This window comes from Amblyraja radiata, chromosome 10 (assembly GCF_010909765.2).
Source record: "Amblyraja radiata isolate CabotCenter1 chromosome 10, sAmbRad1.1.pri, whole genome shotgun sequence".
In the NCBI taxonomy this organism is placed as follows: domain Eukaryota; kingdom Metazoa; phylum Chordata; class Chondrichthyes; order Rajiformes; family Rajidae; genus Amblyraja; species Amblyraja radiata.
The window spans coordinates 17912554-17936821 of NC_045965.1; the positions used below are offsets into that span (position 1 = coordinate 17912554).

A 24268-nucleotide genomic window follows, 5' to 3' on the forward strand; every position below is an offset into this window, starting at 1 on the left:
AGTCCACTTACTAATGGTGGTACCCAAAAAGGCTGTGATCATCTTCTCAGTAAGAAGGAATCTTTGCCAATAAAGAAAATGCTCAATGGATACTCCTGAATGGTTAATCTCCGATATATGTATATCAGCTTCAATGGCTGGAATTCCTGGAAGGTCTTTAAAATTGTGAAGAGGTTTGATAGGATAGGGGCAGAGAGCATGTTTCCACATGGAGCACAATTTAAATATGTGAATCCTAAATAAAACATCACCTTTAATAAATCAAGTGGGTAATTCAGAAGCTACTTCTTAACCTGTAGAGAGAATATGGAACCAGCTCCTATTCAGAGATGAATAGCATGCATGTATTTGAGGAGAGACTTGAGGAGAGAGCAAGTTGATGCTGTTTGATTACAGTTGGAGAAAGCAGACATGAAGCTTTATTGCTGCAACAGTCCATTTGGCCTGAATGCCGTTTCCCTGTGGGAAGTCTGTAATTGTACACATTGTGAATACAGCATATATTAAATGCTTGCTGGATCTCCAAGTTGCAAACCATATTAACTCTCCTTATCATTCCCACAATGACCTTTCTGTCCTGGGCCTCCTCCACTGCCAGAGTGAGGCTACATGTAAACTGTAGGAAAAACAACTCATAGTCCACTTGGGTAGCTTACAACCCTAAAGATATGAACATTGAATTCTCCAATTTCAGGTAATTCAATTCAAAAACATTTTATTTCCTCCACCTTTTCATCTCTGCACTTTATCCACCCATCTGCTCATCAAAAACCTCCCTCGCCTTAATGCACGTATCATTGAAGAAGACACAAGAGCAGGAGTAGCTCAGTGGGTCAGGCAGCATCTCAGGAGAACATGGATAGGTAATGTTTCGGGTTAGGACCATTCTACATACCTATCACTCTCCAGGCTTTGTCTTTCCCCTCCTCTCTTCCAGCTTTCAACCCCGCTCACAATCATTCTAAAGGGTCCCAACCCGAAATGTCACTTACTCATGTTTTCCGCGATACGGCCTGACCCGTTGAGTTACTCCGGCACTTTGTGTCTTAATATTAAATACTTGTTATACGTATCAGTAACCACAAGAGGGCAGCCACATTCCATTTTCCTCATTGGAGGCACTAAGAGATGGCAGATGTGATTGTGGAGTGAAAATCAAACTGCTGGAGGAACTCAGCAGGTCAAGCAATATCTGCAGATGGAAAGTAATTGTCAATGCTTCAGGTCAAGAGCACAACATAAGGTGCTGGAGGGACTCAGTGGGTCAGGCAACATCTATGGAGGGAAGGGAAGTTGCTTCAGGTCAAGGACTAGGAGTGGAGAAGAAAGGTGGTTGGTCAAAGGGGATGAGGGGAGAACCAGGTGCTGGTACGTGATACAGCATAAAATATCCTAGTAATTTAGTCTAAACTAGCCTCCAGCCTTCTGACCTTGATCGTACCAGGCTGCAGTAGAAAGCTTATCCTGTCATTTTTCCCATCTCTTCCAGCTTACTGACACTACTCCCTCTCAGACCTGGCCAAAAATAGAACGTGTTGAGAAAGTAGTTCAAGCAGGGAAGACCTGAAAGCCGTGAACTGCAACTCCTACACCAAACCATTAGCAGGTCCCATCCATCTCTGAAATACTTTCTTATAAAATCTTATTTTGAAAGTTTCAAACAAGTCTTAAGTTACAGCATTTTTGATGAAACATGGCACAACAATAATTTAATAGATACATATTATTGTTTAAAAAAAAATAAACCTTGCTTTTGTGTTGCAATTGACAGATTTTCAGACACCGTTCCATTGCATACCTGTCCTAGAATGAACCGTGAACAAAACTGGGATGAAGATGAGAAAGAAGGGAACGTTGAATTAGCAACATCCAACACTGGTAATCTAATAAAGACACAGTATGCATGAGGGATGTACCACTCAGTGCTTCACAGTCATTATGAATTATGTCGAGCTACCCAGAGTTATTTACATAAATTGTATCACCGGGGTCATGTACATGGGCGGGAAGTTCAAATCCAAAGTTAAACCATTGTGAGCATTCCTTTAACCAAATAACCAAAATCCCTCATCCCTGGAATAACTCCAAGGCCTAATGTATGGTGCCCAGAGCTTATGTATTCTTGTACTCTTGGGTTTAAGTCCAATATACTCTTTTGACAAAAGCTCTATCAAACTGCCTTGCAATATTTAATAATTGACTAGACTACTTTACTAGTCACACGGGAGGCCTGGTCCCCAACGCAATACTCCACCACTCATCCGTTCCCCCAATGTAATATTCACGCATAGCCCCCAACTGCGCAGGCACGGCTCATGTCCCCTCATTCCCCAGCACTCCCACCCCTCTTCTTTCCCCACTGCTCCTCCCCTCCACCAATCCATCCCTCACTCTCCTTTCCCCTTCCCTCATTCACTCCCTCCCTCCATAACTCCTCTCCCCTCCCTTCCCCCCTCCTATCCTTTATCCCCCACTTCTCACCTCCCCCTAGCCCCCCCCCCCCCCGCCACTGCCCTCCGCCCTCTATTCCCCACTCCTCCCTCCGCCTCCTCCACTTTCCCCCTCTCCACCCCTTACTCTCCCTCAATCCCCCCCCCCCCCCCAAATCTGTCCCTCACCACTCCCTCCCTCCCTCTATCCATAATAAGCAGCATCTGCAGTTCCTTCCTCCACAGGTCATTCATTGTTAGCTATAGATCCAGTTGATTTGACGATTGGACCAGTTTGCATCGTGCGTGTGTGCGTTACTCAAACTACGTGCAAACTGCTCAGCAACCCGACTCTCCCTCGGCCCGTCCGACCACCCGCTGCCGGGCCTCGCGGGGAGGGTGGGGGAGGGTAGATGGAGTTGTGTTCGTCACAGTGGGCACCACGAGTTTCGATGAGCTGGGGGAGATCTCCTCCGAGAATGCCATGAAGGTGAGTTACTGCAACGGCGGCGGCAGAGATGAACCCGGGAAGACGGGTAGATGGGAGCGCCATTGCCGCAGACAGTGGGCGGGGAAGAGGGGTAAGTGATGAGGGAGAGATGGGACCAGGGCCTCCACTGAACTCCCCCCCCCCCCCCCCCCCCCACCACCGCAGCCGCTGCTGGTGGCGGGGGAAACGATAGACAAGTTACTGTGAGGAGGGGAGAGAGGAGTTTGTGAGTGAGGCGGGACAGGCCGCCGCCAGTGGGGCAGGAAGGGGCATCGCCATCCTGGCCGTGGCATTGACTGACAGGTGGAGACCAATCTGCATGGCGCTGACTGAAGGAATCTGCGCACGCACCGTTTTAGAGATTTTTTTAAAACCTCGATAACTTTTACAATATACCACCGACTGGAACAAAGCTTGTTGCACTCGCAGCACATGAGAACGGTGAGTAACCTGGCAAAAAATCATAGCGCTATCGCGTACCGTGTTTGCGCAAATAGACAAATCCCGCAAACCGGAGTACAAGATCAGAGTTTTAGTTATGCATAGATAGATAGATAGATAGATGTATAGATAGATTCCATAATGTGATCTATCTTTTCCTGCATCCCATTTAGAATTTAGATCTCTAAATTACATTACAATGCCTTTCCTTATCGTTGCAAATGAAATTGAACACTTCACAATTTTGAGAGTTGTCTTTTGATTTGTCTTTTGCACCAGCCAGTCTGTGTCTTCATGGAACATGGAAGATGCCTGTAAAATAATCGCAGTATATATTTGAATAATTAATGTCCCAATAATCAGATCATTTCTAGTTAATTGCACCCGGATATTCTTGTACGTAAATTGGAGTTCACTTTCTTTTGGAGTATCGCACATGTATGAGACATAGAGCTATGGTGTTCCTATCTGAGGCTGCTTGTAGCTGGCACCCTTTTTGCTGCGCTGTTCATTTGGACGATTAACAGAACCTTTCCTACTACACCCACAGATCATCTGCTGAAGGTTGCCATGGTGTGACAGTGGGGGAGGGACACAGTGCTTTGTGTGTTTGAGCATCATCCCTGATCAAGTCCTGTGCCACAATTGGCCCCACATAATCGTGAGCTACAAGATGATCAGGAGAACCGATATCAGTCAGATGTGAATCTAAGGGTGGTGAATCTGTGGAATTCTTTGCCACGGAAGGCTGTGGAGGCTAAGTCAATGGATATTTTTAAGGCAGAGATAGATTCTTGATTAATACGGGTGTAAGGAGTTATGGAAACACGTGTGGAAGTGGCGGCGCTGCCTTGCAGCTGCGGCTCGCCTGCAGTCCGTTTGTCTTTTCTGTTTTTTGTTTTCTTTTGTCCTGTTTTTAGTTTATTTCGGTTTATTTAGCTGTGTATGTGTGGGGGGGTGGGTGTAACATGTTTTTTGACTCTTCCTTCGGCGGGATGCGACCTTTCCTGCCGTATCCCCGTCTCCGTCTGCGCTGAGGCCTATCGCGGAGCTGGCGGCCTCCAACTGCGACCGACCTCGAGGCCGTGGAGGCAGAGCCAGGACTTACTGGCGCGAGCCTGGCCGACTTCGGGGCTGTGGTTGCGGTGCGACACAGCTTCCGACCCGACTTTGGAGCCTCGGAGGCTCGGTCGCGGGCCAGTGGACGACATCATCAGGAGCTCGAGTTCTGTTTTCCGGAGCTCCCGCAACTACAGCTGCGTCCGCTGGACTGGAGGACGGCAGCTTCGGCAGCTTCGACCGGCCCGGGCCGCAGAGTTTAAACCGGCCCGTTTGCGGAGCTCGGATTCAGCCGCGGGACTTACCTGCCATCACCCGGCGGGGTCGCGGCGTCGGAGGCTTGGATTGCCTCGGCGCAGGGGGAGAGCAAGGAGGGAAGGGACAGTGACTTTAAACTGTGTTGAGTGTTTGTTATTTATTCTATGTTATGACTGCAGGCTAAACCATATTGTTTGTTTTGTTTTGTTTTTGTCTTTTGTTTTGTCTCTTTTCTTATTGATTGATTGTGTTGTGATGTGTTTACCTTGTTTACCAGAGGGACTAAAGATGGAAATTAGCTACTGGCTACAATCTTGCGTATTACATGTAAATGTTTATTAATATGCACTGTCCCTATACAAATAAAACTTAAACTTATGGGGCGAAGGTAGGAGAATGGGGTTAGAAGCAAGAGATAGATCACCCATGATTGAATAGCCTAATTCTGCTCTTAACACTTATGACCTAATGTAATTCAAACCAAAATACTGTGAACAATGAAGAAAGCACTACTGATTATAGTTTCCATTACTTTGTCAGTTTTCGGGCGTAATGGCAAAACAACAGTTGTGCTGAAATGAATCATCAACAGAAGAGCTTGAACCAATTTCTTATTGGAGCATTTACACCTGAAAATGTTCACTCACCCAAACTAACTCTGCTAAACTTCCATTTATGCTCAAAATGCTCATAAGAAGATACTAATCGATGTAGTTTCTATACTATTCAATTTAATCAACAATTCCCTGGCTCTCTATCCTTGTTTTATTCTCCCTATCTGTTCTCAACGCTTAAATTCCTGAATGAACAGAGATATTTAATATCCAAATCCCTTTTAAATCAGATCTCTAGCATCTACAATAAAAGTCTGTGCATATTGGAGATTCAAGTTGGTGAGTATGTTGATGTAAGCATTCTTATCAGTCCCATTCCTTTGTAAACTTCTCTTACACACCCATCAACTCCTTCCCCCATCCTAATTCTCCTGCCACACATATTTTTGAGAGGTGATTTACAATAGCCAATGAAGCATAGATATTACCCAGGGTCCATGGAGATGAGTGGCAGCTTCATTCGCTGTTGCACCATTGTCACATCATCGGTGCTGGGTCAAATGTCTTGTTTCTGTGCAATAAAATTGGATGTAATTCTATGGTGGAGCAATGTTATTGTGGCTGGAAGGAGCAGCGTTAAAACGTTTACATTTCTAGGTCCAAAAGGAGTGATTAATGACTGGAGAAAGTTTAAACTGGAGAGCAAAGATAATGAAACCTCTTCAGAACTCCTGAGCCAAATGGCATCAGCATATCATTCTTCTAGCGAGGACAAAGACACTCGAAAGAAATTCAGTCGAAAGGTGAGCCAAAATAAGAAAGTAATTGACTGTTCAGAGAAAAAAAGATAAGCTAGAGGTAATGATTTGTACAAATAGAAAACACGTTTAGCAAAAAAACTGCAGAATGCAACACATTGAGAAGAGAAAGTGGAGGGAGGCAGGGATGGGGAGAGAGAGAAAACCAATATCAATTGCAACAAAATGGCAATGAGAAAAAAAAGGAATCTACATTGATTCTACATGAAGGAACCATCATCTTAAGAGGTATAATGCAAGTGGGCGGGTATTGGAAGAATAAATATGGTGGCAACCCCATCTCTGACCAGAGTTCTATCCCAACCCCAAGGGCCATGCATGTCCTTGCTTTGATGCTGAGTATTCCTCCGGTGCTCTAATTTACTTCCTCATCTCAAGGACATGCAGGTTAATTGGCCATTGTAAATGACATGTAATGCGTAGATGAGTGGTAGAATATGGAAGAGTTGGTGGGAATGTACATTGGCCAAGGGAGTAGAATTGGCCTGGGAGCCAATGTGGACTCGATGGGCTGAAACAGTTTCTTAATTAAATCTTAAGCAAATATGGAAATACAGAGCAGCAGGTATAGGGTTATCATGAGATTAAGTTTCCCCATAGAAATAACATAAGGAGAAACACTAACTTTTTTGGTCTCTTACTCAGCAAGAACGGTCCAACAAAAGAATCATTTCTGAATACTATAACAGGCAGTATATTAAAATAGACAGAATTAAAACCATACAGCATAGTAAGGTTGAAGATTAGGATGAAGTTGAAATCATTAGAAGAAATAGTAAGAGATGTAAAGAACTAATGTAGCTGAATTTCAGGTAATTTCCTTCAAAGTGGAAACACTGCAACAAGATCATGTCAGAGCGCAACAGCACCTTCCTGTAATAACTCCGATTCCTTTAATAACCAATAATCTATTGACCTCTGCTCTAAATAGGTTCAGCGACTGAGCCGCGGCACTTTTGAGAGTAGTGAATTCCGAAGATTCACTCTTTTCTAGGAGAAGAAATTTCTTCTCAACTCTGCCCCAAATTGGCTCTTGTTCCATACAATTTTGCTGGAGGAAACATCAACCTCACATCTACCCTCTCCTCTCCGCAGGAACTTTGCATTATTTAATGAGATCATGTCTCATTCTCATAAACTAAAAGGAGCGTAGGTCCACTCTGCGCAACCTCGCCTTCAGAACATGGATTTGTTCTGGAGAATAATGCTCTCTTTTTAAAAGTATATTCTTCGAGAAATCAAGCTAATGTACAATATTCCAATCAATGACCAACATAATTGATGTAAGACATTTACTCATGCTAAAATGTTCTTATAGTAAAGGCCCACATACATATTCTACCAATAGTTCAATAGCATTTTGTCACATATGCAACTGAACAGTGAAATTGATTTTGCATTTATTATCCATCCAGGCATAGCCATGTTTGGAGCCATAATTCAAAGTCCAAAGTAGGTTCGACCCAAGCGCTCGATGTACTGGAGCAGTTCCCGTGAACCAACGTCCCTCTCCACTCATTTGTTTGGCCATCTTCGTATCCCAGGCGCATCTCCTGCAGTCTTCTTTGAAGGTGCTATCCCCATTCATAAAGCCTTACCCCAGCTCGCCCTCCTACCAGCCCACTCCAAGCAACCGAGTCTCCAGCTCACTCTCGGTTACGCCACCCGATGAGCCAATCGGGCAGGTTTACAGTCCCGTCGACCGATGAGTTTTTGGACCGGCTCCAGAGGGCTTCCAGATCTAGCTGACCGACGAGCCTTCAGGCGGGTTACCGGTCCCCCCGACCCTTCAGGCGGGCCCCTGGGTATGCTGAACATCAAGCCTTCAGGAGAGGTCCCGCTGACCGATGGACTTTCAGGGCGGGCACTGCTGCCGCGGCCTCCGCCACGTGGCTCACTTAACCTTATTCTTAATTTTCTATGATTCATACTTGGGGATAACTAGGTCCCTCTGAACATCAATCTAATCTAATTTCAAAAAAAAAAAAAAATCATCAAATTGGCATTTTTTAAAAACAAAGTGCAGGGTATCTTGAAAAGGGCATTCAAGAGAAGTACCAAAAACAAGCAAATTATTTGTCATTTAAGGCAATATAAGAAATTATAATTTAGGGAATTAACAGAATCGTGAATTGAAAAAGACAAGTATTTTGACATCAAAGGTGAGGCAGACATTTTATGCAATAAATAATTTCAAACTCAACAGTGAGCAAGCCAACACTAAAGCATTTAGATTAAATGGCACGGATGGTTTAGGCAATTTAGAATAAATGATGACTTCATGATAAACATTCTGTGGCAAAGCTTTTTCTTTATCCCCGCAAAACAGATGAGTGTCCAGGAATATGAAATGATTCAGGATGTGGATGATAAGACTTGCCTTCGTAAGTACCGCAAGCAAAGCATGCTGGAGATGTACGATCAGGTCAACGTTGGCCCTCAGTTTGGGATTTTCTACGAGCTTGAGAATGGGGAGCAATTTTTGGAAGTGATTGAAAAAGAACTGAAAAACACTATGGTGATGGTAAACGTTTATGAAGATGGAGTCAAGGGATGCGAGTCCTTGATCAATTGCTTAACATGCCTTGCTTTGGAATATCCCACGGTTAAATTCTGTAAAATAAAGGCCTCCAACACTGGAGCTCGTGACCGCTTCTCTGACCATATTCTACCAGCATTACTGGTATATAAGGCAGCAGAGCTAATTGGCAACTTTCTTCACATCACTGAACAGCTAGGTGAAGAATTCTTTGCGGTGGATGTTGAAACCTTTCTAAATGAATATGGTCTTTTGCCAGGAAAAGAGTTTAGCGCTTGTGAAAATGCCAGTGATGGTAGTGATGTAGATATCGAATAAATACTAGTACAAGAGGGCCCCAACTCAGATCAGTTTCAGGCACATAGAAGTTAAAAAAGATCCTAATGCACACTTGGCTACACACGATATTCCTTTGCCTCGATGACTCATTCATTTCCATACATGGATTAGCAAGTTTGTATACTAACTAGTTAGAAGAAGCCACAGATCAGAGTTACTCGAGCTTGATCGAATGTACAATAATATTACCAGAGTTTATCCCTACCTCTTCTCACTATTCACCCTGTAATCCAAAGATCTAATTTCCCCAGCTTTAAATATGCATGACTCAATACGCTATGTTTTCTGGAGTAGAAAATTCAGAACTCTGGGAGAAAATGACGTAATCTCAATTTTGTCAATGGCTTATTTTGAGATTGTGCCCATGTGCGCGCTTCCCTTTTCCTTTCTACTTCATTATTCATCAATAGTTAAATGAGAAAATTAAATTAGTTTCTATCGCCTAGTGTTATGTATTGTTATTCCACACAACATTCACAACATTGATGAAAATATTCTAGATTTTGCTTATGTTCAGGTATGCAAAGACAGCAAAGATTTGTTCCAGCCAAAAGGCAATGGTTACACTACAAAACAGACCATCTAATTGAACTTGTGTGAGCCTTCCCCCGCTTTCTGTGTAGATTCTAGAAAGTAGAAACATTGAAAATAGGACTTGTTTAGTCCTCTGAGCCTGTTCTGCCACTCAGTACAATCATGGCAGGCCATCTATTCCAATAAACCTTTCCCACTCTCTTCCCATATCCTTTAATGGGGAAGCTTAAACTATAAAACTTTGGTTATCCAAAGTAAATCTTTAAGATGTAAAATTGAGTGCAAATGCTCTCTCTCTGGCTTGGCCATTATGAGTCTTCTGAGAATTATATCTTTAAACTAGTTAAACACCCTGTGCAAGTAGATAAGACCAAAGGTATTTTATGTTCTGTGTAACAATGCTTGGGCACATTGTAACACTACTTGTTTGTACTGTTTTGATGGCATATACGCTGCTGTGGAAAATTCCCAAAGGATTTAGATTTCTCAAATCTGTCAAAAAAGCTTCAGGAATCTGTGAACGAGACAGAAAACCTCAAGTTTAAACTCTTGGGGGTAGAAATCTGTCTTTGTCAATTGCATAAAGTTGTTATTATTGTTTCAGCTGCACAAGAAGCTGATATTTAATTCCACTGACTTGAATGGAAATAAATCATCAGAAATTGCAATCCTGAGTTGTCAATCCCTTAGCCTTCAATCTGCACCACTGTCCAAGACACTCCTTGCCCTTGGTCTCATCAGTGAAAATTTAAATTTGATCAATGGCAATGTCTTGTAATTTGGAAAAAAAAAATGGAAATACAGGTGCTGATGTGGAGTGGATTCTACTGAATTCGTTACTCTCACAGTAATATATTGGTCAATATTACCCGAGTATAAACTTTGTTCTGCTCTGTCCCCACCATTATTGCCTGCCTCTATGGTCATATCACAGCTGTCAACTAAGACATTGGCTAGTTTTATTACCAGTGCCCTAGTTTAAATTATGTTATAGAAACCTGTATGAATAGACTTAAAAAGATTATAATCATTACTGTATATTTTACTGCTTCTTGGGGTATTGTTATACAAAGACAGAATTCAGTGTATATCAGTGAGTAAGAAATTTGAAATAAATTGAAATAGTATATGTGGGAAACATTTCTTATATAATCTGATAAAGTGGGCAGATATCTTTGACCAAATACTAAAATCCACACCCTTTGTAGATATCTACCAAAGAAACAATATCCTTTGTTATAAATGCTCTCCCACCCTAAATATTTCCAAACATTTCTCATTTTTATGTTGCACAAGTGTAATTGCATAAAAGTATTACCATTATAGGAAATATTTGTGAAGTTTATTTTTTTGCACATTAAAAGTTATCAATTTACAATAGTAATATAATAAAGATGAAACCTTCATAAGTAGATGCCTGAATTATTTTCTTCCAAGAAGCTCATGATGAAGAAATATAACATGGGTTGATACTAAAGACACTATGAGGTGAGGAATTACTCAAGTTCATACCTGTAATCCAATGAAGACAGTGTACTTATGTTTCAGAATCAAACTAAATTAACTTTGACTTTAGTTACTCCAGATGCACCAAATAACATTTCTCATTTTTATGTTGCTGTCCTAGTTTTGTCCTGTAGTGGAATCCAACCTTAATTAGATCAGCAATGGAGTAAAAACTCATGAGTTCTCAGCACGCAAATAGAATGCTGGTCAGAGATGGAATTATAGACTCACAGTGTGGAAATGGCCCTTTTGGTCCAATATGTCCATGATGACCAAGATGCTTCATCCGAGCTAGACTCATCTGCCTGTGAATGGCCCATTTCACTTTAAAACTTTCCTACCATATAGCCATCCAAATGTCTTTTAAATTGTGTTATTGTACTTGCCTTAACTGCTTAATCGAGAAGCTTGATCCATATATCCACCATCCTGTGTGAAAAGATTACCCTCGGGCTCCTATTAAATCTTCCCACCCCCTCCTCACAAATGTGACCTCATCAACGCTGTGATCCACAGCAACATAATGTTCCATCTTCTGTATTAAATTTGCTGATGGATGAAGGCCAGCATGTCTTCCTCATTACCCTATTTTCCTGCGACGCGCTTTAAGGGAACTCTGTGTTAGTACTCCTAGATCCCTCTGCTCTATCAGACTTCACAGTGAACAGTGGGGCCCTGGGAATTTCTAGCACCGATTTGTATTTCCAAAACCCAATACGTCTGATTATCTGAATGAAACTCAATTTCATATTTCTCGGCCCACTTGCCCAACTAATCAAGATACTTCTGTAATTCTTGATAACCATATGTACTATTTATACCATTTATTTTAGTAATCTGCAAAATTACTAATGATGGTTTGTACATTGTCATCCAAATCGTTCAGATAGAGGACAAACATCAATGGGCTCAGCACTAACCCCTGAGGCACACCACGTCACAGGTCTCCAGGCCCATATACAACCTTCTGCCACCATCCTGTTTCTTATCTATCTTTTTAATATTACTAAAACTCTCATCGTGTCCTCTTCCGGTTTGCGTTTTTTTTTTAATTTACGCATAAACAGTACCATATATCGCTAGGATTTTTTCGCCACCTTACTCAACGTTCTCCTCTGCTCCAAGTGCACCAAGTTTTGTTCCGATCGATGAAATATTAGAAAAGTTAAAAAAATCGTGAGATCAGCAGATTGGTCTTCTCGCCTGTCAGTCACCATGAAGTTAACGCCCCTTCTGGCACCTGCGGAGAATAAAGCCCCGGAGGCGGGGCCGAGTCCGTAAGCAGCGTGTGGGCTGCTTCTGCGGCAACCAGCACGACGAGCCGGGAGTAACTAAGTTGAACCGGAAGCCTCTGAGTGAAGTCGGAGTGGGACCGGGAGTTGCTGCATGAGGCCGAAAGCTGTAGTTGCGGGGTGAGCAGATTGAGAGCTGTGTCTGCTGTGACCAAACCCCCCCTTCTCCCAAACCCCTCCCCACACCCCCCTCCACACCTTCCCCCTCATCCACACCCCCCCTTCCCCACATACCCCATTCCCCCCTCCCCCCACATCATGCTCTCCCCCCACTTCCACCCCCGTACCCACAAACACCTCTTCTCCCCTCCCACACATGAAGAGGAAGGGAATCAGAATCAGAATAGTACTTTATTTGCCAAGTATGTTTTGCAACATACGAGGCATTTCATTTGCCAAGTCAGTCATACAAATAAAAAGCACCAATCACGCAAAACACATTTTAACATGAACACCCACCACAGTGACTCCTACACATTCCTCACTGTGATGGAAGGCAAAATAAAGTTAAAGTCCCTTCCCTTTGTTCTCCCATAGTTGACAGGACGATCTTGACTTCCGGAGCCGGCGTCTTTTGGGCCCTCCGCGTCGAGGCGATCAGCTCCTGCATCGGGGGGGGATGTCACACAATAGGTTCCACTTAAGCCCCTGTCCCACTTGGGCGACCTAAACAGCAACCTCTGGCGACCTTGCCCGCTGCAAGGTCGCCACGAGGTCACAGGAGGTTTTGGGCACTCGCCTGGAAATCCTCGAGCTGGATCGACTGGCCGCGTTGAAACCGCGAGCTGGATTGACCGAAGAGTGAGCTGCATCTACAGACCGCACACACACACACAAACACATCGCAAAGGTGGGGGCCATGGAGGGCAGGGGGGAGCGCTGTTTGCGCGATGAAGAGGAAGGTAAACGGCTGCCAGAGCACGGTAAGTCCTTTAGAGAGCGTGGGGGGGGGGGGGGGGGGGGGGGGGGGGAAGGAGAAGGAGTGGAGACAGTTTTTAAGAAGTTTAATAAAGTTTAGCGGGTATTTTACCTACCGGTGGGTCTTCTAGGTCGTGAAACTTCAATGAGCCAATCAAAATGGCTGGTCAGCGAAGGAGATTGCCTTCGACTGCCTGTAAGTAATTAGCGGCCCGGCCCCACTGGCTTTGACTAAACGGCAACCTATTTTTGGTCGAGGCCGGTTTTAAACATGATGGAAAAAAATCAGCGAACTCAATGTAGCCTCGACCATGCGGATACCACTTTCGACCATTAGGGAGAGTGACCGAAACCTCCTGCGACCTTGCAGTGACCATGGGTTGCGGGCAAGGTTGCCAGAGGTGGCTGTTTAGGTCGCCCAAGTGGGACAGGGGCTTTAGTCTAGTTATTAAGTTAATTCTGTGCCGTCAGCTAGCTCTCCTTGGATCCCATGCAATCTAACTCTGCAGAGCAGCCTACCATGCGGAACGCATAGAAGGCATGCTGAAGTTCATATAGACTAGACCCATGGTCTGTCCTTGTCAATTTTCTTGTTTACTTCCTCAAAAAATCAAATTCAAATGCCAGAGGAGGTAGTTGAAGCAGGTACTATAACAGCATTTCAAAGAGATGGTACATAGGTAGGAGAGGCTTAGAAGGATATGGGCCAAATGCAGATAAGTGGGACTAGCTTAGATGGGACATGGATAAATTGGGCCGAAGGGCCTGTTCTGTGCCATATGACTTTGAAAAAAGGATTGTTTTTCACTGGAGCATTAGACTGCGAAGCAATTTTTCCAAGTATATCAAATTATGATCAAATACTAGAGGGCATAGCTTTAAGGTGAGAGCAGCAAAGTTTAAAAGGAGATTTTTTTAAAACAATGAATGGTAGGTACCTAGAATGCACTGCCAGGGGCAGTGATGGAAGCAGATGCAATACAAACATTTAGATCAGGTGCACAAATAAGCGGGAAATTAGGGTATACACCACATGCAGCTGATGTTCAGTTTAAGTTGGCATTATGGTCGGCACCGATGTAGTGACCTGAAGATCTGTTCCAGAGATGAGATTCATCACCACTTCCGATATATCATCAGATTCATTTGATCATCTGAGGAAAAATATCTAAAGATCAAGACTTCAAACTCAGGCCGTAGAAATGAAATACTTTATTGTCACATGTGACAGGCACAGTGAAATTGTTTGCTTGCATACCCAAGGTATGCAAATAGTCGGCACATAAATGGCACTGACAGTTACAAAGTACCCCCATGCCAGGTCCTACTTTGTTCTTCCCCTTCCCCCCCACCCCCCCCGCCCATGGTGGTTCCCCCATGCCCTCGCCAACCCGCAAGGCTCCACCGCTGCCGCAAGGTTTCACTGACCCGTGAGGCTCCGTCAGCTGGAAGGTTCCATCGCTGCCGCGAGGCTCCGTCGACCCGCGAGGCTCGACTGACCCATGAGGTGCCGTCGTCCACGAGACTCCACTGCCGCCAAAAGGCACCGTCGGCCACGAGACTACACTGCCGCGAGACTCCACCGCTGCGAGGATCCGTCGGCCCCGAGACTCCACCGACCCAGACAGGCTTTGGCGCCCAGCTTGTCTGCGGCCTCCTAGGAGGCATCCACCAACATCATTGATTCCCATGTTCCTGTAGGTTTCAGACACACAGTTTACCCACACCAAGATGGCATCGGAGAAAGGGCAGATCGATGCCTATGAACGGGCTAGGAGCACACTTCCAGCACCTTCAAAAGTGCTCATAAAGTTTTGAGATCAGCTATGGGAAGCAAGTGATGGCAACCTTTGCACATGGAAGCATAGTGGTTGCTGTGGGAGGCGAGAGAAGGCGGCAGGTCGAAGTGTCAGTAGTGCAGTAGGCTGTTGGAGAGTCTACAGCAGCCGATGGATCACTTAAATCAAAGGTTGTTGGAGGACCCACAGAAATCGGACGTTCACGTAGATCAGGCGACCCTTTGTGTACTGCCTCAGTAGAAATTTTCTTTTCATTTTACACACTACAATCATTGCATTCTTAAGGGATTAGACAGGCTAGATGCAAGAAAAATGTTCCCGATGTTCAGGGAGTCCAGAACCAGGTGATCACAGTTTAAGAATAAGAGGTGGCCATTTAGTACTGAGATGAGGAAAAACTTCTTCACCCAGAGTTGTGAATCGGTGGAATTCTCTGCCACAGAGGGCAGTGGAGGCCAATTCATTGCATATATTTAAGAGAGAGTTGGATATAGCTCTTAGGGGTAACGGAATCAAGGGATATGGGGAGAAAGCAGGAACAGGGTACTGATTTTGGATGATCAGCCATGATCATATTGAATGTCGGACTGGCATGAAGGGCCGAATCCTGCACCTATTTTCTGTTTACTTTGTATTATTGTGCTTTTGTTTAGTATCATAATTACTAGATTGTTTGCAAAACAAAGCATTTCACTGTATCTAGGTACGTGTGATAATAAAGTACCAATTAAGAAACTATTAACATTGGCTGGATAAAAAAAATCATTATCAGTGTTCTCTCCCACCAACCAGCACAAATAGAGGTGCCAACTTCAATGAATAGGATAAATCACCCATATGCCCGACACCAAATTCAGAAAAAGAAGGGTCTCAACCCAAAACGTCATCCAAAGATGCTGTCTGTCCCGCTGAGTTACTCCAGCTTTTTGTGTCTAAATTCAAGAAATAGTTGCCTTATTCTGAGCTATGTCACGATGAGAGATTGCAAGGAGAAAATATTTTAAGAATGTTCCTGGAAAAATTGAAATATTGACTTTCACGCCAAAATAGTGAAAAAGCATCTGTGATAGCAGAGAAATCTTCAAGTCCTTTCATCAGCAGTACATATGGTGGCCCTTCTCATACTGCCTGTCTAATTGTCCCTCAAGCCGCTTCTGCTCCACTTGCAGCAGAGTCTGCAGATCTCACAATGGCCTCATTCAGCCCACAGAACTATAGTGGAAACAAGTTACTCTTGAGAAGACCAGCTTATGAAGGGGCAAAAGATTGGGGTAGAGTCAGTTCGGACACGCTGACAGTTTTACTGGGAGGTTATACTTAACTTTCAACAACATCATCCATGTTAATTCCACACCTGTCAGATGATGCATTCTACCAGGTCACTGAGTATCAAGAAATCTCATTGCATAACTACAATTGACATGAATGTCATAACCCTGTCCTAATCTGTGAAAACTGTAAACGAGTAGCCCATTCCATCTGTAATATATGTTCCCTGTCTGCTTAACACATTTCTGTCATATGTTTAATATCAACACTTGCATAACATGCAAAGGAAATCTGCATGAAATTTAGCAACCTATAAGACTGATGCACAAGAGGCACAATTGTGATCGGTGATAGTTTTAGATACATTCCCTACATATAGTACATAAAAATGTTGGACTTCACAGAAGAATTTCTAAATTATGGAACTTACAAAAGATGGCTACAGATATGAAGCAGAGTTGCAGGCTGCCCTGGTGATCAGAGTTGAAGGAGTTCTCATGCACCAGAACAAAAATATATTTGTTAGTTTGATTGTATAAGTAACAAATCAAATGTCCTTTTTACCCAAGAGTAAGGTATGACATCTAATAGCGCTTTCTCACGGGGCGACTTGACGCAAGATGTAACCAGAGTGAAGTGGTCGTGGTCTAGCACGATATCACACGATATAACGGGGGGTAGATAAAGAGTTCCCACGGGTACTCGGCATTTCTGTTATTTGTGGGAGTGACTTGTCCGTCTCCCGAGCTTTCCCGTTAAATCTTGAATGAACATTGTGAATCCCCATTCATAAAAGAGAAGGTAATTGCGCGGGAGGGTTAATAATTGACAATCTGCTGCTGCCTGCCCGCTGAGTTAAAAAGTTCCCACGGTAGACTCACGATATACAGTGTATCGTGAGCTTTGCGTGGGAACTTTTTAACTCAGTGGGCAGGAAGCAGCAGATTGTCGCTCCCTTCAGTTTCACCCCACCTACACCCCTCTGCTTCCCGGCCATGTGTGTGACCCCTTCCCTCCCCTCTTCAGCTCCCCGCCCATTGCACCGGCGCGGGGGCTTTGCACTGTCTTCACGTCGGCGATGCCAGCAGGTCAGTGCCAGTCACCGGAGACGTCAGGACCAACGGGACACCGACCCCCAGGCCCACTGCAAGCACTGAGATCCCAGAGACCCACAGCCAGCAGCAGCGCAGCCCCGTTCCAACTCCAGAGGAACATGCTCCCCGTAGGGACAGAAGCTGATGGTGTGCAAGGTACGTCTTGTTCTTGGGGTTGCGGATGAGGGGGCGCAGCTCGGGCTGTGACGTCTCCGGCCACCCCCCTGTACAGGAGCTGAGACTAGGAACTGTGGGGTTGTTTGCAGTTGCAGAGGGAGGGGGCAAGGGCGGTACAGTTCATAGTCTCAGCTCCAGTCCAGGGGGGTGGCCGGAGACGTTAGGACCAACGGGACACCGACTGCAAGCACGGAGATCCCTTGTCGCTTGCCATTTGTCGCCGTAGCAGCCCGTCGGGGAGCGGATTCCTCTGGAGTTGGAGGGACAGGGAGACACAGCGGCTTTTGAGAATGGTGGGCAATCACTTCCAAAGTTCTGCCCACACAGTCAGTACACCTCTCCTACACTTGTCTCCCGCACTAAGATCATCTCGCAGAGAATGATCCCAGCCTAACAGCATGTTCATTCCAGATTACTCACCTTCTGTCCCCTCTGTCCAGCTTCCGGGTTCACCGTTCGCAGGAGTTCCCACGGTACACGCAAGAGTTAATACGGATATCGCACTGGCCACTACGTGCATATAATGTTGCAATCTTCAACCACAAGTGTACAAGTCACTCTTGGAGAAATTCAAACTTGCTTGAATTTTCTCCCGAGTCACCAAGTTACACGAGTACCTGCCGTTAGCGCCACGGTGGTCCACGAATGCCGTACGGTTATCGCACGGGGTTCCCACGATGTTCAACTCTGGTTAACTCTTGCGTCAAGTCGCCCCGTGAGAAAGCGCTTTAAAAGAATAATAACACGCATGATCAAATCAAAATAGATATTGTTACGTATGTCGTCTAGGATCTTGCAACCACAAAAACGGTGAGATTGTGGTCAGGTAAAGAAAAACCAATGCTTAATTTATAATGAAATTATAATTCTCCAACAATTTGAGCAGCTCCAAGAATAATTTAAAAAAATTGTCATAATTTTTATAAATATATCTTATCAACTATTATAGTCCATGTTAATGAACAACACTTTCAGTGATACTCCCAGATTATAGACGGCAGCAAAATTTCTCGCTCTGTTATGCTTTTATTCAAATGGAGATGAGAATACAGTTTCCGTCAAAAAAGCATGGGAACTGGATTTTATATGTTCCTTGAAAAGGGAGATGGATTGCTGTTATTCATGGCTCAAACTGATCCCTGCAAGAAAAGAAAAATAGGCGAGTTATAAATTCTACATTTGACATAGTTTTATTAAACATCCATGATTAGTAAAACCAAATTACTTTACCAGTGCATGCCCAATTTAGGACTGACTATTGCTCATCAGATCTACCCATGCAATGAGAGGACCAGCCTTAATATTTCAGCTAGCTTTCTGCAGAGGAATATTTTAACCTTTTATGGGGAAAGCAACCAAATGGTGACAATTTAAAATATTGAAATATTATTCAAATTTTCATCGTAAATGACCCCTCATTATTTCAGGCGGTTTCATAAACAATAGAAATGGCATATAGTATATGGTAGCAAAGCAGTCCAAGGAAGTATTTGGTTTTGAGTCAGCATTTTCTTGTGGGCATAGCAAAGCAGTCCAAGGAAGTATTTGGTTTTGAGTCAGCATTTTCTTGTGGGCATTTTTCTCCATCAATCAATACACAGTGTCAAAATGGTTTTACAAGCAATGCTTGACCAGTGCTGCTATGAAATGCAAAATAATGAAAAGTAGGACTCCAGATAGAAAAAAAAGAATCAAAATAGGTCAAAAACATTATAAATTATGAACTTGAGGCTCAGATGTGGAAGAGATTGCATGTACCAGGAGTTACATTTACCAATCTAGATTTTACAATAAAATGATTTTTTGTTTACAGAATGTAGTTCCCACTGAATAATGAAAGCCTGAATGTTTTGAATTTTTCCTTCAGAAAATCACATACCATTTCAAAAATCCATTTTTGGAGCGCAAAAAAAATGACTGCTACCAAATACTTTTACGGGAGGTTAGTATTCATAACTAAATTAATGCAAATGACAATCTGTCCCATGCTCTTCAAAACAACTCACTGAAATGTTCTAAAATAAGCAAATTCTTTTTCATGTTCTTTTGAAATTAACATACATACATGCAGTGTCTCAATGGTGCACCATTACATAATATGGCTAAATTGAAATAAGTTAGGAACTAACTAATCTTTAGTTTGACAGCTAAATATGGGTCCAAGAGAAAGGTAATGTATTGCTCATTTTCAGCGGCTATTAGGAAAACCAAGATGAAATAATCAAATTTCTTGACATTTCAGAGTTGGATGTGACAGTGTACTATCAAGCGGACACAAGAGATTACACATTGGACTCCATTTGCCACCTACGTAACCAACCCCAATTTTGAAAATGTGACATGTGCTTTGGTTTGAATTGATGGCCAAAATAGTTTTTAAATGGTAAGCACTGAATAAACGTCTATGCACCGAGAGATTTGAAAGCAATGGCTCAGAAGATGCAAAATGTCGTTGTGGCTATCCCTCGAGGTCGAGGATGATGGTCTACATTCTGTTGTTTTTATGGACTCTCAGGTGGGTCCATGAATCTATAAGTCCAATCCTGGCTTTGAATGTTCTTCTGCATTCAGGACAGGTAATTCCAGATGGCAGATCAGGCTTTGATTGTTGACTGCCTTTCTTTCCGTTTTCATCTAATTCTGCGCATCTCGGCTTCGAAGGTCGCTGTTCTTGGATGATGGTACGCCAGAGTTTCCTGTCCTTGGCATTGGTTTCCCAATTGTCGATGTCAATTGCACATTTCTTCATGCTGGCTTTTAAGGCATCTTTGAATCTCTTCTTTTGTCCGCCTCTTTTACGTTTGCCTTCTTTAAGCTGGGAGTAGGTTTGCTTTGGTAGATGCTCGTCTTCCATCTGAACAACATGACCAACCCATCTTAGTTGGTTCTTGATGACAAAGGCTTCGATGCTAGATGTTTTTGCTTCATTCAGCACGCTGACGTTGGTTCTTCTGTCTTCCCAGCTGATATTAAGCTGCTTCAAAGACATTGTTGATGGAACTTTTCAAGTGTTTTCAGATGGTATGTGTTCCAGGTTTCTGATGCATACAGGAGTGTTGGAATCACCACTGCCTTGTACACTAACATTTTGGTGCCTGTTCGGATGTCACGATTTTGAAAGACTCTTGTTCAAAGACATCCAAAAGCTGTTCCAGCACACTTAAGACAATGTTGGATCTCATCATCAAGGTCGACATTGGAGGAGAGGTGACTTCCAAGGTACGGAAAACGATCCACATTTCCAGGGTTGTTTTACCAAGTTGAATTGATCGTTCTTTCCAATTTGTCTCAGTTGGTGACGATTGGTAGATAACCCGAGTCTTCTTGGAGTTGATGGCAAGTCCAAGCACTGTTGCACTGTTGAAGGCAGTCAGGATCTGTTGCAGATGATTTTCTGAGAGCAGCAACACAGTTGTCGGCTGCGTATTGGAACTCGATGAGGGAGCTCACAGATGTCTTCGTTTTGGACTCGAGACGGGCAAGATTGAAATGTCTGCCATCTGTTCTGTAGACTATTTTGTTTCCTGGAGGTAGGTCTTCCTGGATATGGATGGCTGTCGCAATGAAGATGGTGAACAGTGTTGGGGCAATCACGCATCCCTGTTTCACTCCTGATCTGACCTGAAGCGTCTCAGTTGCTGTTGCTGGCCATGACTGTGGCAAGCATGTCATCGTGGAGCAGTCTCGTCGATGACGATGACAAAATGTAACCACACAGGTAAGTCAAGCGATTAGTAAAGCCATTGGTACACTGTAAGGGACTGGAACACAATATTGGGAAAGTCTTACTCAAGTCTACTAGACTTTGCTGAGACATGCACTGCACTGCACCTCAACACAGTGCAATGACAGGTAATCTCCCTGAAATACTAAATTCAATACAATACAATTAAATTCAAATACGAATACAATACTGAATAGACAGAATAGATGCTAACAGGCTGCTTTCTCATGTTGAAGGGTCCAGAACTTGTGTGGTGGGGTGGAGAGAAAGAGAGAAGCATAATCTGAAGACAAGGTGTTGGAAGAAGAGAACAGCTTTATATGAAGTTGCTGTAAAAGTTTTAGAATTGTCTGGAACTGTCCGAGAGACCCATGGATGCCAAGTCATTGCAGTGATCAGGCAGGAATGTGGACTTGGGGAGCATAATGATGGAGCAGATTTAAAAGATTTTATAGCACACTGGTGAACCTATTTCTCATGCTCAGGCTTTCAAAAAAGCAAACTTGGTAAATGCAACTGAAAATCAAAACAAAACTGCACATGCTACTCAGCAATCAAGCAGCGTCTTTCTAAAATTTTCTGTTTTACGATTGCCAAAATGAATAATCTACACATTATGAGACTTAAAATATAGTTCACTTTATAATATCTTTAAATGAGACTTACTGCAATGAAGTAAACAATGACAGAGACTGCGATTGCGATGACTCCTACACCTGCTGCTGCTGCCATGCCTTAAACATAATGAACAAACAGTTGATGAAGAATGATATACGAGAAAGGTGGCCTATGTTGGTCCGTAGCTTGACCCTCAACAGTAATATGATAATTACAAGTGCAGGGTGGGATTTAAATGGAGGAATTTATATTAAAAAACTGAATCCTTGAACAATCAATTTAATTATTGAATTGTATTCTTATTACTTACTGGGAGAAACATTTTCTCTACAATCCTCTAACACAAATGGAAGATTGCAGCTGGGCATGATCTTCCCATGCATTCCCAGTATTCAGTTTCATGTGAAAAGGATAATTCACCTTTTATATTACATCAATACCAATAAATTAATTACTGCAAATATATACATTTTACATGAATATATTCTTCAAGCAACAAAAATGTAATGAGTGCCAAGAAGGGAAGTTCAAAACAAAAATGTTCATAATTGTTTTTAACATTTTACAATCATCAATTAAGACTGGACTAAGACTGTATTAACACAATCTACAACCTTATTATCACTGAAGAACAAGACTGGGTTCGCACATTAGATACCCAAAATACTGTGTAACAATATAGTTTATGCTCAATCGTTCACACCAATCAGGTTTAGGAATCTTTTATCCATTTTTAAAACATACCAGGAGTTAGATTGAACCACAGGGCATCATTTTAGATGTACTATTAATTCCTCCCCCAATATCCAAGATGATATTCATGTGCATATTTCTGATGGGAAAAATGTCAATATAGGTTTTGTTTGTGAGAATAACATCAGCCGGTAAGGTGCAGAGATAATCTGTTGAAATACTGTGCTGATTTCATGCTGCAATTACCATTCAGCGACGAGCTTAGCTCAGTGGCTTGCATGCACACACAAAGTTCAAACAAGGGATCCCTTCCCCACAGCCAACCTTCTGGCTTCACACTCCTGCTCATGCCCACACAGCAGCCAAACTGTATTTGCCAGCTCCTGAGCCCAGCCACACATCAGGCCCACACATCATTGCCAGCCCTGGTACCAAATCGAATCCCTGACTCCAGCTTCCGCAATAACCATACTGCTTCGGGTTCTTGGCCAGGCTGCACATTTAATTGCATTTCGATCGCCAAAATTTACCTGTGTATTTAAAGCCAGTCTCTGCAATTACTTCCACCTCGTCTTCTTCGAACAGTTTTAGTTCTGGTTCTTTAAACAAAACATTAATTGGATGAATTGGCTGGAAGTAATTTTATTCCTTATATAAACATAGTTCAAACCTCTTTACTTCTCTATGGATAACCTGCGTTCTAGGTGGTTATTAATTCAGTGAAACATTACTAGCAGCAAAAGAAAATATTCAATCTTCCATAATTCAAGAGAAACAGGTCAATTTTGAACATTCACTGCTTTAGTTGAATATCTCCAGTGATAATTTCTTGGGACTGAGATGTATTGAAGTGATGGATAAATTCTAAACTAAATTCTGATCTATGGCAATCTTTTATATAGCATTTTATGCATTGGATGTAACTTCATAGATTCTGTGATATTTGTACATATTACCTTAAATATAACTTGCTTTATAAAGTTTGTTTTTTCCTGCTATTTCCTTCTGATACAAGGCCATTCAACATATCAAGGCTATGTGGGCTCCCAGACCAATCTGCCACTTATTCTGTTTATCATTGTGGTTACAGAAGAAAGATTATAACTGCATTTGAAAGAATTAGGACAATTGCATTGATAGGAATGGTGTAGATGGATATGGGGCAAATGGGACTATCTTATTCTGGCCATCTTGGTCGGATTGGATGAGTTGGGCCAAAGGGCCTGTATGACTAACAGGTAGGTAATGTTTAATCTTCTCAATTAACCCAATTTATTAGGGAGGGCATAATAAATTTAAGTAATCTTACAGTGAAGCATCAAATAATTTCCTTAAAAGAAACAGTATTAATTATAAGCATTTCATTAATCCAAGACTGAATGGGAACAGCTTCTCTTTTTCTAATCGAGTAGGTAGACGTAGCAAATGTCAATATCCTAGCATTGATGGTGGGATTAACTGTAATCTAAAATATTTATTCAATTTAATGCACTAACATCCAACAAAAAATTGAATCTGATGTTCCTAAAGAAGGCTTTGTGTAATCTTCTTCCTGCTGATTTGCAGGCTTTGTTACATTCTAGTGCCATTTCTGGGTCACCTAGCCAGAAGATTTAGCACCGCTCCCTTCCCTCCTCTGAATGTCCCAAAAAATAAAAAATTGAACCATTTTAAGATAGGAGTTGTTCTATTCATAAAGATTCATAAAGACCTCAAG

At 42.8% G+C, this 24268-nt stretch overlaps 2 protein-coding genes across 11 annotated transcripts in view; one reads left to right on the forward strand and one right to left on the reverse strand.

Annotated features, from left to right (window-relative positions):
• Positions 1-5728: 5728 nt before the first annotated feature.
• Positions 5729-9185, forward strand: pdc (phosducin). Its single transcript, XM_033029134.1, has 2 exons — positions 5729-6034; positions 8379-9185. Exons 1-2 carry the CDS (start codon positions 5729-5731, stop codon positions 8904-8906), a joined length of 834 nt encoding a protein of 277 aa, XP_032885025.1. The 3' UTR covers positions 8907-9185.
• A 9236-nt stretch (positions 9186-18421) lies between these two features.
• The window catches only part of odr4 (odr-4 GPCR localization factor homolog), a 59683-nt gene continuing 53836 nt past the window's right edge, over positions 18422-24268 (reverse strand). For 8 of the 10 annotated variants that reach the window (XM_033028218.1, XM_033028214.1, XM_033028217.1 and 5 more), the window contains 3 exons: positions 23082-23150; positions 21907-21974; positions 18533-18655 (listed from right to left, as the gene is read on the reverse strand). In XM_033028218.1, the coding sequence (XP_032884109.1) occupies positions 18644-18655; positions 21907-21974; positions 23082-23150 (149 nt within the window). In that variant the 3' untranslated portion in view covers positions 18533-18643. Of the gene's footprint in view, positions 18656-21906; positions 21975-23081; positions 23151-24268 lie in introns of all 10 variants that reach the window. The other 2 variants (XM_033028209.1, XM_033028219.1) reach the window with 2 other exon arrangements.